The sequence below is a fragment of the Galeopterus variegatus genome, unplaced genomic scaffold (assembly GCF_000696425.1).
Source record: "Galeopterus variegatus unplaced genomic scaffold, G_variegatus-3.0.2 Scaffold6103, whole genome shotgun sequence".
Taxonomy (NCBI): domain Eukaryota; kingdom Metazoa; phylum Chordata; class Mammalia; order Dermoptera; family Cynocephalidae; genus Galeopterus; species Galeopterus variegatus.
This window is the reverse complement of record NW_007732214.1, coordinates 8815-24538: the sequence shown is the minus strand read 5'-3', so window position 1 is coordinate 24538 and position 15724 is coordinate 8815. Positions and strand designations below refer to the sequence as shown.

The following is a 15724-nucleotide window of genomic DNA, read 5'->3' as shown; positions in this document are numbered from 1 at the left end:
TTGCTCTCAATACAAAAGCTGCAATTTCTTCCATTACATATGCTACTTTTTAATTTAGGAGAGATGACAAGGCTTTTGAGCCTTCTTGGCTAAAAATAAACACAAAGAGTAAGAGTTCTAAAGGGAAACATATTTGTGATGCTGGCTTTATGTGACAAAGAGATAAAATATCCTTTGAATATTTCTTTTTAAAATTATGGTAGTGATTATAGTAGTTAAATAATTTCCTTTGGACTCCACTCCTCAGCTGTATGCCTTATACAAGTCGTCTAACTTTTCGAACATTCAGTTTTCTTATTTCTAAATAGAATAATAATTTTATATGCTTTCTAGGGCTGCTGTGTTTTGATGTTACCCAATGAAATATTAACACAGTGCTTACTAGTAGAAAGACTGAATTAAATCTTAGCTAATAGTGCTACTGATATTTCAAAAAGCCAGAGGGACTGATGATTTAGATTCACAGACTCATTTCACAGACAAGGAATATGAGGCACAGAGGTTATGTAATTTGTATAAGGTCACACAATTTAACTTAATAGATTTATGAGGAAAACCCAGCTTTGGGGGACAAAATATGATACCTAATGTATGTTTTCTATTAGCATATAAATTATAAAACTTAGAGATTTATCTTTTACTTCCCTAACATAAAAATATTGTAATTTCCTTTTTGGACAATGACTAGTTAAAAAAAACCATGAATCATTTGGTTTAAGTTAGTAGATATATTCATAAAAAGACACTTCAGATTTTTTATTCAGGGCAGAAATAGATATTCTGTGAAATCAGTGACTTCTGAAGCCATGGAAAGGTGAACCTAGATTTACTGAAATACTCCATTTGAACAGTTCTGTCACCTCTGCTTCTTTTATCAGAAAAATTTTTGTGTTGAGACATTTTTAGGGGTTGCTGATTGTGAGAGATGTTAAACACATTTCCCTTTTAGTATTTCAGTACCATTTTTAAATACAGCTGTAAGGAAGAGTTAAGCTTGGTTGCCTCATGGAACTTCAATACAGAAGTTTCTCACTGGTTTGCAGACAGCACAGGTTAAATATTTATAATCAGGGAACCAGTGACTTTATGACTGATGATTTTATGTTTTGTGGTTATTCAGAGATCAAAAGCATAATGTAATATTCGATATTATAATAAGAAAGCAGGATCCTTTTGAGAAAGGAAAGAAAACGCTTTTTGTATGAAAAATATTCAGTATAACACTTAATTTTATTCATTGAGTATCTTATGCAAGCTTGTCACTTTATATTCCTTTTTTTTTCCCCCAAGTAACTCTTGTATCAACACTATGAGAAAAGAATTTCTCCTATTTTATATATAGGGAAACCAAAGTGGTAATAGACCATGCCCAGGGACACAGAGTAATTTGGCTACTGTACTGGGATTTGGGGACAGAAAGATGAATTAGGCATGGCTTCCACCTTTAAGGAACTCACAATCTAGTGAGATACAGATATTCACACCTCTACTAATTGAATGTCAAAATAGAGTTTGAAAACAAATTGCTCCAGGAACACAAAAAAGAAAGCTATTAATTTTTGGTGGGACGGACGATGTCCTTCTCTTCTCATAGCTACTTACAATAGAATTTCCTGGATTAATGAAGCCACATAAAGAATCTATCACAGCTTAGAAGATAATGATTTATCTTCATATTCAGTTTGCAGTAAGGGTTACCAAATGTGGATACCAGCTTTAATCTCCTAAACTCTTTCAGGATTTTTTTCAGGATGTCACATAAAGCATCTGGATAATATTTGGGAAGATGAAATTGACCTAATTTAAAGTTTATAAGTGGGTATTATGCCTTAAATCAGAATAAGAGGCTCTCTATGCCTTTAAATGCTTTATTTTTTTGCCTACAGTATTTTTTGGTTTATTTTAAAACATTATTTCCTTTAGTTTCTAGAAAGCTGAAAATATTTTTAAAGTTTTTGATAGACTAGACAGATATATTAAATGAACATAAACATAGATCATAAATTTTTCTTCAGAATCTCCCTTAAAGAGATTTTGATCTATGTTTAGAAAAATTTATGATCTATGTTTATATTTGAAAAATGATGTCTTTAAGGGAGATTCTGAAGAAAAATTTATGATCTTGTTAGAAATCAAATGAGCATGCCCTTTATATTTTTTGTATGATATTTTAGTTATTTGTATATGTTCATGGTCTCACCGGAATTGAAAGATTTTTAAGGTAGAGTTTTGGGGGTTAAAAACAGAAAATGTGGAAAATGTTTAAGCATTAAGGTTATGCATTTTTATTAAAATTTACATTTATTTATATTTTACTTTGTAGTTATGGTTTTGGATGACAACATGCAAAAACTGAAGGCTCGGTGTTTAGGAAATATTGTGGTGAAGTAAGCAAAACTTTTAATACTGCTATTTAAAGAGCAAAAATTGGAATATAATATTTTTTTAAATGGAGTGATTGTAGTGATAATATATGGAGGAGTTTGCAGAATGAGCTTTTGTGTTGCTCAGGAATTGTGCTAACTCTATTGTGATTTAAACATAGAAGCCCCATGAAGTACAACAAATGTAGATACAATTTTTAAAAAGATAAATTTGCATCTTTTTAAATAACTTTTTTCTGATTATACAAGTAATGTATAGATAATAAAAGTAACTTGTATACAACAACCATAAACAAGTAAATAAAGTTTCTGAACTTTTACTCCTCGCAATATATTGTTAATTTTGTAATATATGTGACTTTCCACTTTTTGACAAGCATTTTACATTGTTGAATCAGTTCAGTATATTTTTGTGTATTTCTGTTTTCCCTTAAACCTGTCTCAGAAGCATTTTCAATTTTTACTCTGTTTCTTAATGCAGGCCTCTTAGTCTTTTTTGAATTTTTAGGATTATAATTACTACTGTATTGAATACCTTTTTGGTTTTATCTTTTCTTCTTTTCTGATAATTGATATAGTAATGAATAGATTCCTAAAAGTATAATTACTGTGTCAAATAGTAGCATATTATAAAGTTCCTGACTTATGAAATACCACAATACCTTGTTAACATTTTTTATCACTGTTCACTTAAAAGAGCTAAAATTTGAAGTAAAAATATTTACATTTGCTTCAATTAAATCATTACTTTAAAATGGTATGTTAGTGGAAGCTGAAATGGAAGTTTATTGAGAGGCACATAATTTGTGACATTTTAATAATTGATTCAGGTTTAGTGCCTCTGGTTAGCATGATATTGGAATCTTTGCTGATGTGGTTTAAGTCATAAAATTTGCCAGAATGAACTGCTATAAAGAACATTGTATGTGAGGGCTTAGAAAAGACTGGTTTTCTCATATATTTCTGTTAGAACTCAAAAGAACTACTATTTCTTGGCATTTTCAAATTGGTATAAGATTGTCTCCCATTAATAATGTATTATAAATTCTATGAAAATTACTTGAAAAGCACTAGTAAAAAAAGAACATATTTCTTTATCTAGAGATATTTTAACTTCACAAAAAGCTGATAGAGGGATAGACATTATGATACAATTCTTCACATACTTGTATGCATCACTGTTAACACTAACCCGTTTGTTAAAGTTTCAACAAGATGGAAAAGTTAAATATTAAATATGTCATTTGTATTTATATTTATCTGAATCAGAATCCATATTAACATAGAGCTGGTTGAAATTTGATTTGTTTGGGGAAAAACAGTGGGGGTAGCGGAGTGGGTTTGCTAGAGAAATTAATAATATGAACACAATTATGGGTGGATATTTAGCTTGCTTAGGGAATCACATGATTTTGGAGAGCTTTAAAAGCACTAGAGGAGCACACATTTTTATATAACCTCCTAACTGTGTGAGTCATCTATTTCATAAAGCAACTCTTGCAAGATCTCAGAGGTGGCATTTGATGCCAGCACAGTTTTTAAACCCCTCATGGATCCTGTCACTCTAATTATGGATGCTTCATCCCACATCCACTCAGAGATAATAAAATACAGCAGTACTCCACATAAACTATAATTTTTTCTAATAGCCATTATTTCAAGTACACGAAAGTAACACAACTATTGCCTTTAAGCATTCTATGTTTCAGATTGTCACCAATTCAGGATGACTTTCTACCCTCTGTATTCCTAAGCAGGGAATTTTATTGTACAGATCTGTGGTTATTAAATTTCATTATAAATTATTTAAGGATGCAATATGTTATAATAGGCCATGGAATTTGATTCTTCTCTTAGGTTGATGGTGAAACTAGATACTTGAAAATATTATATTTATTATTGTTTTAGAATGGTAAGGTAGAAATAATCAGAAAAAAAAGGTTACCACCAAAAGAACTGACCTCCCTTTTAATAGAACAGCTCCTGAAACCATTTTTCAAGAGCTCATTTTTATCTATGAGAGCAAGGGTTTCCTTTTGACACTTGCATCGCCAGTAGCCATTCTCTAACTCATCAATGTGAAAATTATTCTTGCTTCCCGATGGCTGCCTGCAGTATGTGCAGGATGTTTTCATATTTAACGTCAATCAGTAAGACTTGTTTATGCATTTTCATATTTAGAAATAGTGATATAAGGAGACAAAAAAGCAAACAAACAAACAAAACCCAAAACACTCTTGGTCCATTTAGATTTTTCCACCTCCTTTGTTGTGGCATTCTGGAAATCACTGCTTTGCTCTCCTGGGGACTAGAAGGTGGACATTTTAGTGATTCCTAAACTACTGTAGGGCCTAGGATATAGTAAACAGGAAACTAGCAGTTTTAGTGTTTTGATAGACTACTTGCAGCCATAGAATTTATTTTTCTAGTATAAGAGAAAACTTCGTGTCCACATGGATGTAAGAAAATTCTTTTGATTTTGAAGCCTACTCCAGGCAGATAATTTAGGGGAAAAGTTATGGTATCTGAATTGCTATGAATACAAAATGCTCATGAATATTAGAAGGCACTCTTATAATTGCATCCAGAGCTCCAAGGTGCAGAAATAAAACTATGAGTCAGTAATTTCTAGGCAACAGGGAGCAGGGCATGAAAAAAAATTTTAAATGCATTTGCCATCCTTAGTACCACAGTGCTCATTGTTATTAAAGCCATAGGTCTCTGGCTCTTTCTCTCTGAAGGGCATATATTTTCTCTGACCAGATCTTTTTTTGGTATTGGAAGGGTAGTTTGTCCACCCCATGCTGTGTTCCACTGACCTGTGCCCTACAGTCAGCAGGGTGTTCAAGGTAGCTGTATGGAATTGTCCAAGTGGCTTTTAATTTAGCACCTACCAATTTCTCATTCTCCAGATATGAACTCTTGGCACTTAATGATGTTTGTTCACATCTTTACAGCTTCCCAGGAGTAATTCATTCACTGTGCTGCCATCTAGGAAAAGGGTCAGAATAGCTTTCTTTTCATCAGGGTGTCGTTTGAGTAAAACGAAGGATGTCACATAATTATAATCCTGTTCCTTTACAAATCCCACATACAGATTTTAGTATGATCTTTTATTAGCCTTATAACAACACTGTGAGGTAGTCAATGGGACAGATATTATCCTCATTTTAGTCATGAGAAACTAAGTATCATTAGTAGTTAAACAGCTAGAACTCACATTATTACCCAGTCTTTTGTCTGCCCACAGAGAAAGAAATGATGGCCTAGTCAGTCTCTTCTGGGGAGCTAAAAAGTAACTTCATATAAAAATCTCAAGTAAAGCCTAAGGACCCTTTAGTAAATACTGGGTACAAAGTTGGGATTTAACTCCAGAATTTTCTAGGGAACAGGAATTATGTCTTCAATTTATTTCTTTTACCAAGGGGATTCCTGATAAAGGAGTGAATACAGACCATCCCTTATCTGGGAGAGAAGGCACTTAAGAATTTCCCATTTCAGACTGGTCAGGCATACGTTACCCTAGGACAAGGGGCATGCTCTTTCTGCCTTAGCTATTTAAGATTTCTCAGCATTCTGATGCCTCCCTCTCACATGGGTATCACTGCTGTCTTAGTTATTCCTCTTTCCCCTGCAGATTAGTCTCTTAGGAAAGGACATTCTGTAAGAGGAACTCCAGATTCACAATTGGAGGAATAGTCACAAAATTCCCTTTTGCACTTCACTTGGAAGAGGTGGGAAAGGTATCGTAGGGTGGTAGCATTTGATTTTAAATTTGAGGATGAGAATAGGCCTTAACCAGCACATTTTTATATCTTTCCCTTCCTTCTGTCAGTCCAATGCATTTTTATAGTATTGCAAGTACAGAAAAAGTGTTCTTTTTCTGTAACTTCAGAAAATGAGCCCCAGTGCACCCACTAAAGAAGAACTGTACTTAATATAGGATAATCCTTAGAATAGCAGTAAGGCAAAAAGTGTTAATTTGGAATACTGCAAAAAAAATTCTTCTCCAGCTCATATACACCTAACTTCTGTCTGGATCTTTTTGCTTCTCTTCTCAAGTTTTCTAAAATTTATATATATATATATATATATATATATATATAAACGTTTATAGATATCTATTGTGTATATATATATATGTATATATACATAAATATATATACAATAGATACATATATATAATTTATGTATATATATAGAGATAAATATATATAAACGTTTATATATCTATCTATCTATATATATATACATAAATTATACACCTAATTTGTATTTCTATTTGTATTATACACCTAATTTCCAATTCTGCAAACTTTCTTCTTTTCTGCTTTTCTTTAGGAACATTATATGGCTTATTCCAAGGTTCCTTCTTTAGATATCGTTTGTAATATTCGGATAACATCATCTGAATTTTTAAAGATGCCACACCTTGTTAGTGGGGAACAGAAAACATTTCCCTATTTCATCCTATTAATTACCAATTACAAACTACAATCTTGATTTTCAGCCTAATTTCAGTTATTTTAGAAGGTGCTCTAAAGGTTTTTTCCCACTTATTTCAAAAATAACTTGGGACAATCGCACATGCTATTTCAGCAGTTCCACACCTTGAGTAGGGATAAAAACTTCTCTTCCAAGAGCTCTTGGCAATGCAGGGCTTAACCACCTGCTATAAAACTTTCCTGACAAACATCCTGAATATTTACATTTTGACATCATTTCATTAACTAAATGGAGTAGACACCATTCACAACAGTCTTTCTCCCTATTTGCATTCTAAAAATACTAAAGTTCTCGTAGTTCACAATATGCCAACATCTGCGTGCATCTGAGAACGTGGTTTATATCTTTGTATTATTAATACTGAAGAATGACTGAGGAATACCAAGCACTGAGCAAATACCGACTGAACAAAGAAAACGAATGCATGTGTTCATACGTGAATGAATGAACATCTTCGTTGTCTCTCCCCTGGCCGCTTCCACTGAAATCTTCCCCATCCTGTATCAGCCTGCCTCTCTGTGTGAAACCACTGATTTATATCTCTCCTTCCAGTCACCCGCAAATATTTAAAAAGTATAGTCCAACCTTACGGCCTCTACTTACTTCCTGTTTGCTCCTTAATCACTTCAGCTCCCTGAAATGTTAATCCTGAAGATATTTGTAATACCTTGATTACTGTGTTCCATGACTACTGTTGAATCCACTCTCAAACAAAATTTGTACTTCATTTGACCTTTTTGAAGACTCAGTTATTATTAAAACTCTACTCTAGTGGCTCCTATGATACTACTTTCTCTAGCTTCTTGTACATCTCTTATTTTCTTTTTCTTTTCATTCAATTGTCTTCTTTCCTTGATCCTTCTTTGACACTAATGTTTGGCCTTGGTTTTCTTCTTCCTCTTCCATATCCTCTCCCTGAATCATCGTACTGATTTCTAACATGTCTTTAATTACCTAGCTGCATATGATGAGCATATCTGTATATCCACCCAGGCCCATCTCCTTTCTGATTTTCAGACATGTTTTTATTGACATCTTATTTGATTGCTCCACCTATGATGCCACAGGTTCTTAAAAATTGCCACCTAAACCAAATTCTCTATCTTCTCTATAGTTCTCCAAACCCTAGTGTGGCACCTCTCTGAAAAATATTGCTTTTACTACGTTGTATACTTTGTGTTGGCATCAGCATTGGTTTAGACTAGGAACTTTAGAGTCGGCTTTGATTATTCTCTTTTCTTCATCCCTCATATTTGATTTCCATCCTCTTACTGTGGTTTCTAGTTAACTAATCCATCACAACACCTTTATTATTCTTCCTAAAACAAAGATCTGACTATATACTTTCCTTCTTTTAAAAAACTTTGGTAACTTAGCATTATCACGTGCCTATTGAACTATTCAGGGTTCTCCAGAGAAATGGAACTGATAGGATGTCTATATACATATATATATATAGAGAGAAATTTATTTTAAGGAATTGGATCATGCATTTGTGGAGACTGGCTAGTACAGAATCTGTAAGGTAAGCTGGCAGGTTGAAGACCCAAAGAAGGGTTGCAGTTTGAGTCTGAGGGCAGAATTCCCTCTTCCTCTAGGAAAGTCAGTCTTTTATTCTGTTAAGACTTTAAACTGATTGGATGACAACCACTCACATTATGGAGGGTAATCTGCTTTATTCTAAGTCTACTGGCTTAAATGTAAATTTCATATAAAAATACCTGCACAGAAACATCTAGAATAATGTTTGACCAAATATCTGGGTATCATGTTCTAGGCAAGTGGATACATGAAATTAACCATCACACCTATTCATGATGTTTAGGGCTATGTAAAATTTGGCGTTTGCTCCAGTTCCTATTTATTCCTTTGTTCACACAGTTCATACACATCCTTCCACCCCCCACACACATCTTATATGTGGGTTAGATTAAACAGACATATGTACTTGTGTACATCTTATTCAGTTCATTTTTTCCAGCTCTTATTTCTGTACCTTACATATTTTAAGAAATCAGCATATATTTGTTGATTAACTGGCTGAATGGGAAGGGTTTAGGAATGTTGGTCACACAACATGAAGTGCCTTTGTTTACTGTTCCTTTCTCAGCTTCGTGAATTTGTTCTTCATGATCCAAATCATAGACCACCTACTATATGTCAAATTCTCTAAGCTCCCTACCTTCTCATGATATTTCCTCTTGTATAAGAAGTCTGTCACACATTGCATATTTTGGGTTCTTTGTTACATGTTCCTGCAGGATGATTAAAATGATTCTAGCACCTGTTTTTCTCCTTTCAATATTCTGGGAGCCTATCTTCCTCTTTTTCCTCCTTTACTTCCTCCTACACTTCTCACCTGTTTTTTAATTCTCTTCATTACCATTTCTCTACCACCATATGGCATATTTAAAGGCAATTACCTCTTTAGTCCAAAAGAAACAAGCTAGGCACATGATGTCTCTCCCTAAGGATGGCTTTAATCCTGGAGAAAAAAAAAAGGGCTGAGATTTTCTATTTCTAATGATTCAATTTAAGGGTGCTTTAAAGCACGCTTAGGATGACCTATTTTTATCACTGAGTGCATTTCAAGTTGATACTCTATTTCCATTGTACAGAGGTTTTAATGTTTGGTGGTTGCATGAAAGTCAAAGACTTTCTCCTCAGAAACGCATAATAGATACCTACATATAACTAAATTTTACATTTAATTTCAGGGGGTTCAGAAATTTATCAGCCTTGTTCATGCACCTCATATAAAAATCACTTGGTATATTTTTCTTAATTCCCAGGATCTATGAGTATATACAAAGTTATGCAGACATTTCTTGCTGTAATGAAAGATGGTATAAATATCTGTACTGTCTTTGTTCTTCAGAAAATTTATTCAGGCATTTAAAGCTTTGTGCAACAGCTGAGAAAGCCTGTGTCCTTAATGCTTTTTTTTTTTTCTGGTGGATAGCTACCTGTACTTTTAATCCTGTAGCCTTCCATAAGAATGTACTCCATCACAAATTACTAGCACCATGTCTTTCTCAGGAAGCAAGAGAAAACACAGGTTATAAGGGCATCTCCTCTTAAAAACAGAGGTTGCAAACCTAAGTGACTTCTGGAAAGTGTAAGATTTTCTCTTTCTTTCTGGTAATACTCATTATAAAATGCTAAACTTTTGGTTCCGTCTACACACATTGAATCAGATACATATAGGCCACCAGGAAAATCAAATCATGTTCAATACAGCAAGTACTAAATCATTTGGATTATTATTGTAAGAACTTAGGAGTCTATACTGTGAAGAGGCAATATGTGAATGCCGATGAGCTAAAATCTTTGATTTGCGGTAAAGTGAGAGAAACGCTTAGCAATATGCACTTTGATATGCATAGTTCTCTTTACTGGCATATTATCTGATTAAATATTTAGATCAGTGTTCCTATGTATCAGCAATCAGGTGGAACTAAGAAACAGCTGTTCCAGTTGTACCTGGCATGTGCATTCTAATTTGCTCCAGTACCCACCACTCTCTATTGTCCTCATTCCAGCACAAATGTCAGTTGCCACATTCTCTCAGAGTGACCTTTTATATTTCTTCTAGTATAGTAGACAGATATTCTCTAATACCCATGTGTCTGTCAAAAAACAGTACCATGAAAGACAGATAGGACTATATATCATGGCATACTTCTTGGGAGCAACTAAAAATTATCTCTTATTTAATGGGCAAGCAGAATGCATCTCCATCACATTTATTATTGTTTATTTCACATATAATCTGCTTCATTCGTTAATGTTATTACCCCTTTTGGACCACTTTGGAATTTAATTTGCCACTTCTTCTTAGTGCCTTCTTTACCTCTTTACCTTTAGAATCCTGAAAATATTGATAAATTGATTTTTAGTAGTTGTCATATTCATATATTATTTCAATGCTTAATAATGGAATTTACACTTTTTGTAAAATATTAACAATTAAACTAATGAAGTAAAATTATATATATACATATATATGTGTGTGTGATTTAGAAGGATTAACATAGTAAAGTCCATTATAAAAGCCTGACAGGATTATCTGCTTCAGCCTGCTGTCCTCATACAGATTTAGTAATGAACAGCAATAACAACACACCAGCATTTTTTTTTTTTTACAGATTACAAAATGCTTCGTGTGCATTTTATGTAATTACATGAGGTCAAGAAATACTGATGTAGCAGCACATTTTCTCCATCTTAAGAAAAAAAAGAACCTAGCCAATGAGAAGGTCTCACCAGGGTCATTACTGGGAGGTTAAACATGGCAGAAATGGGCAATATCAGCTGGGCTGCCCAAAGAGGTATCCATAGCTGCTCCCAGCTGTAGCAGCATTTTCTGCCTGACAGAATGAGAGAATAAAATCTGGTGCTAATACAGTCTAATATGAGGGTGGCCATCTGACCACCCTGCTTCCCTCTCACCCTGAAAACATGGCTTGCAAGGAGAGTGTGTGATGTTCCCTCATGTGGGCAGTAGCCCTCTCTGGTTTATGTTCAATTTTTTCAGAATCAGAACTGTGAAGGCACCATTCTGCTTTGTAAGTACTTTTTCATTGTGCAAGTATTAGAAAACAGGTTTCTGAAAGTCTTTAAGTTTTACAGTATCTGAATTTGCAAACTAGAATTTCTGCATCAAGGAAACAATCTGAGTGGTTCTATTTGTTAGTAGGCACTTCCTACAGAGGGCTAACATGAACATAGATGGATAGATGATATAGATAGAGAGACAGATAGACAGACAGATAGAGATTAAGCCCTTGCCATGTGTATAACATCTGTTTGACACTATGGAAGAAAGAAGAACATATGAGAGGAAATTGGCTGGCAAGAAAAGATATATGTTAGCTTACATTTTACATGCTCAGGTATTTCCGTGTGTTCATAGGTGTGAGAAATCACATAGGACTGGATGGTCGTGGAAAGAAAAAATACAACAGGGAGCAGTAAGAGGCAATTCCCAGAGGAAGGAGGGACATTGATAGTGAAGATAGAATTGAACACTCAATGCTTAATTGGAACAAAAAGACAGGTGAAGATGACTTGGTACTTCAAAAAAGCAAATTTATTTTCCTATGTTTAAAGAATATTTCTCTTAAAAAGTAATTCAGTTATGCATTTTTGGTTTTTTTTGCAGATGTTGTGCTTCGGATTGAAACAATAATTATTGCTCTTAGCTATTTGAATGTCATATGTGTGGGCTTTTTGTGCAAGTTCCAGACACTATAGTCATTCTTCAATAATTCTGCTGTGCAATGGTCAGCAATTTAGGCCTCAATAGATATAATCTTCCCAGCAGATTTAAGGGTTACATTTCAATGTAAGATTTGAACTGTAGTTCTCCATCACACTGGAAAATTAATAGTTCTAATCAAATTGTTTTTATTATCACTTTTATCATGATTTCAACTGCTCTGTTTTTATACAAGGTTGCCATTACCACCTGGGGCTTTTTCGGGACTCTGGAAGAATCAGGAAGCTTTCAAACATTTATACTTCGAAAAATTTCCTGTAAGAACTTTACTATACTTTTTTATCTTCTTATATACTTTTCTATAATTCTTGCATAATAAATTGAGTAACTTGCTCCTATGATTATAGATTAAAAAGCAACTTTTAAAGGTTGTCTGGACCAGTTTCCAGATCTCCGGAATAAGAATTATCAAATATATGTCAGTCATTTTTGTACATATTATCAGTCTTCGGACAGAAATTTCTTAGTTCCTTTTATCAGCTTTTCCTAGAACTTAACAGCCTTCAGTGTCAGAAAATTATTGGTTAAATTAAAATGATTTTTGGGTTCTCTATATTATTTCCTCCACTGTGTTTTTCTGTACAGACTGAGAGCAGCTAATGAGAACTATACGAGGTCATGAAGACCCCTTAACTTCCTCTACACCCAATTATGTGAGCAAAATTCATTCAGCTTGCCCAGAAGTTGTATTTTTCCATCCTTTAGTCTATTTTTGACATCCTTTCCTGAATGTACTCTGAGTTCTTTGTTTTAAAGTCTCATTTTAAAAATACAGATACAGAATAGAGATAGTGTCCTCAAAGCCCAACAGCCCTCGGTGCTCTGGACAACAGAGAGTGTCTACCTGTTTCCCATTTTGTCATTGCCCTGTTACTCCATGCCAAGGTGATGTGTGCTGTGTTCTCAACAGCACTTCATTGATCACACATGTCACAGTCCCACCAACGTCCTTCGGCTGTTCTTCTACCTCTATTTCTTTCCCCGAGAGTGTAACCTGGTCCTCATTCTACATTAGGTAAAAAAGAAAGAATATCAGAATTTTATGAAAAAAAGTTGTCCAAGTATTTAGCATTCTATCTTTATTATTTGTGAGTGAAGGGCAGAGAACCTAATCAACTTGACAAATGACAAGAATTAAAATAGTTTTCTTTAGAAAGAGGTCGTAGATTTGAATGACCTCAGTAGACAAAATTAAACATGCTCCTGATAAAAGATGCAGGGAAGATATGTCAGTATAGTTGACTCCTGTTAGCCTAATCTATCTGCTTGGTGGGCCACAGTTAAATCCTCAGAGTACTGATATGATTAATTATAACCTGACAATGGCAAATAATATGTGCATGTGGTTTTGACATGATCACCTTAAACACTGAAAACTCCCTCAAAGCCCCAGTTTTATGGTTAAACTATATGAAGTGACACTATAATCTGCCTTGTTACCTGACCTCAAACCTCTAATCTGAGGGCTTAATAACAGTGCAGGAGGGTTGAACCCAAAGTCTGGCTCCAGAGTTCATGCTCTTAACTCAAGGTTGCCTCTCAAATAGTAATCACAGTAATAATTGCAGTAAGCTCAGCCAATTATTGAGAGCTTCTGATATGCCAGAGTCTGTCCTCTTTACTTCATGTATAGTTTGCTTCTGTTGCTTATAACAAAATACCTGAAAGTAGGTAGTTTATAAGAAAACAAAATTTATTTCTTACAATTGCAAGCCTGGGAAGTCCAAAGTCTAGGGAACACATCTAGAGAGGGCCTGTTGGTGGTGGCTCTGCAGCAACACAGGGTATCACATAGCAAATGGGTTAGCATGACAGAGCTAATTCTTCATTTGCTCTCCTTTTAAAGCCATCAGAACCACACCCATTACTCCATAATAGATCAATCCTCTCACCAGGATACAGTTCTCACAATCTAATCACCTCTAAGGCCCCATCTTTCAATTACTCTAATAGGATTTCCTACCCTCTTAACATTATCACAGTGTAGATTAAGTTTCTAATACACGAAACTTTAGGGGACACAATTCAATCAATAGCACTTCATATACAGTATTTCTTAACATATGTATGTATGCTTACCATATACTATATGCTTAACAGAAGCCTTTTAAGGCAGAGTTCATTAGCCCCATTTGACAGATGAACAGACTAAGTCTCAGAAAGGTTAAGGAACACAAATAATGACTTACCGGAATGTGTCCTAGAGACCACAATCGTTAATATAAGTATCAAGATAACTCAGAAGCATTAGAGGAAGTAATACTTCTTTCTTTCTACTTCTTATTCTTCTTGATTCTTCATTGTATTGTGATTTCCAGACCAGAAAAGACGTGCTACTTTGAGTTAATTAAAAATTAAATTTCATGTTTACTATTAAATTTCACTGAAGCTTGAGTACAATCCTAATCCAAATTAATAAACTAGCACTCTATTTTGTAATTATTCATAGGGAGCTAACTTTAAAGATTTTAAAAATTAATGCAATAAAGAAAAAATATATCAAAGAATTACTTTGCAATGTCAAAGTATATTAGAAATATTAAGCTATTACTTCTCCATTTAGAAAAGAAATAGGGTTCATAAACTTTACAACTCTAAGTTCAAATGCTTAATTTAAATATATATGAGAACACATTAACTTATTCCTGGATATTAGAGTAGCAAAGAGATTCTAGTAAGCTTTCAAAATAAAAATTAATTTAATTACAAACTGTAGGATGAAAAAAAGTCAAATGCACACAGTAAATCCATTTCTACCACATTTGATATTTTATCAAGCTTAAAAATGATTATGCTGCCTAACACTACAAGCTAATTAAACACTATTTATTCTTGTTTTCAGGGATACTATGACACCATGGATGCTGGTTACATGGATGAGGAAGGCTATGTTTATGTTTTGTCTCGAGTTGATGATGTCATAAATGTTGCAGGTCACAGGATTTCTGCAGGTTCCATTGAAGAGGTATGGATGAATATTGAATATCGGTATTTTTTTTCCAAGTTGTGTTTAGGAACAGAGCTGAACCGAAGACAATATTGATGCTAGGTCATTCCACACCCTTCATTTATAGCAGAAAGTAGGTATCTTTCTCACCTCACTTCTGTAGATTTTTAGATTTTCCATGCTCCCCTCATTGCTGGGTTAAGTGTATGTATAAGTTCATAAGAAACTGCCGAACTGTTTTCCAGGGTGGCTGTGCTATTTTACATACCTGCAGTGTTTAAGGGTTCCTATTTCTTCCCATTCTTTCCAGAACTTGATAGTGTCATTACTTTTTATTTAAACCATTCTAATAGGTGTGTAATGGTATCTCATCGTACTTTTGATTTGCATTTCTGTAATAACTAATATTCTTAGCAGCTTCTCACATGCATATTTGCCATCTACATATCTTCTTAGGTGAGATACCTGTTAAAATCTTTTGCCCATTTTTAAAAATTGAATTGTTTGTGTTCTTACTGTTCAGTTTTGAGAGTTCTTTATATATTCTGGACACAAGTTCTTCATTTAATGTGCAATTTACAAATATTTTCTTCCAGTCTGTGACTG

General features: G+C 34.0%; 1 protein-coding gene across 1 annotated transcript in view; it reads left to right on the top strand.

Moving 5' to 3' along the window:
• Positions 1 to 15136, top strand: part of LOC103605823 (acyl-CoA synthetase short-chain family member 3, mitochondrial-like) — a gene marked incomplete at its 3' end in the record, with an annotated part of 109719 nt that extends 94583 nt beyond the window's left edge. The window contains exons 12-14 of the mRNA XM_008590444.1: positions 2324 to 2387; positions 12347 to 12428; positions 15014 to 15136. Of these exons, the coding sequence (XP_008588666.1) occupies positions 2324 to 2387; positions 12347 to 12428; positions 15014 to 15136 (269 nt within the window). The remainder of the gene's footprint in view (positions 1 to 2323; positions 2388 to 12346; positions 12429 to 15013) is intronic.
• Between the last annotated feature and the right edge of the window lie 588 nt (positions 15137 to 15724).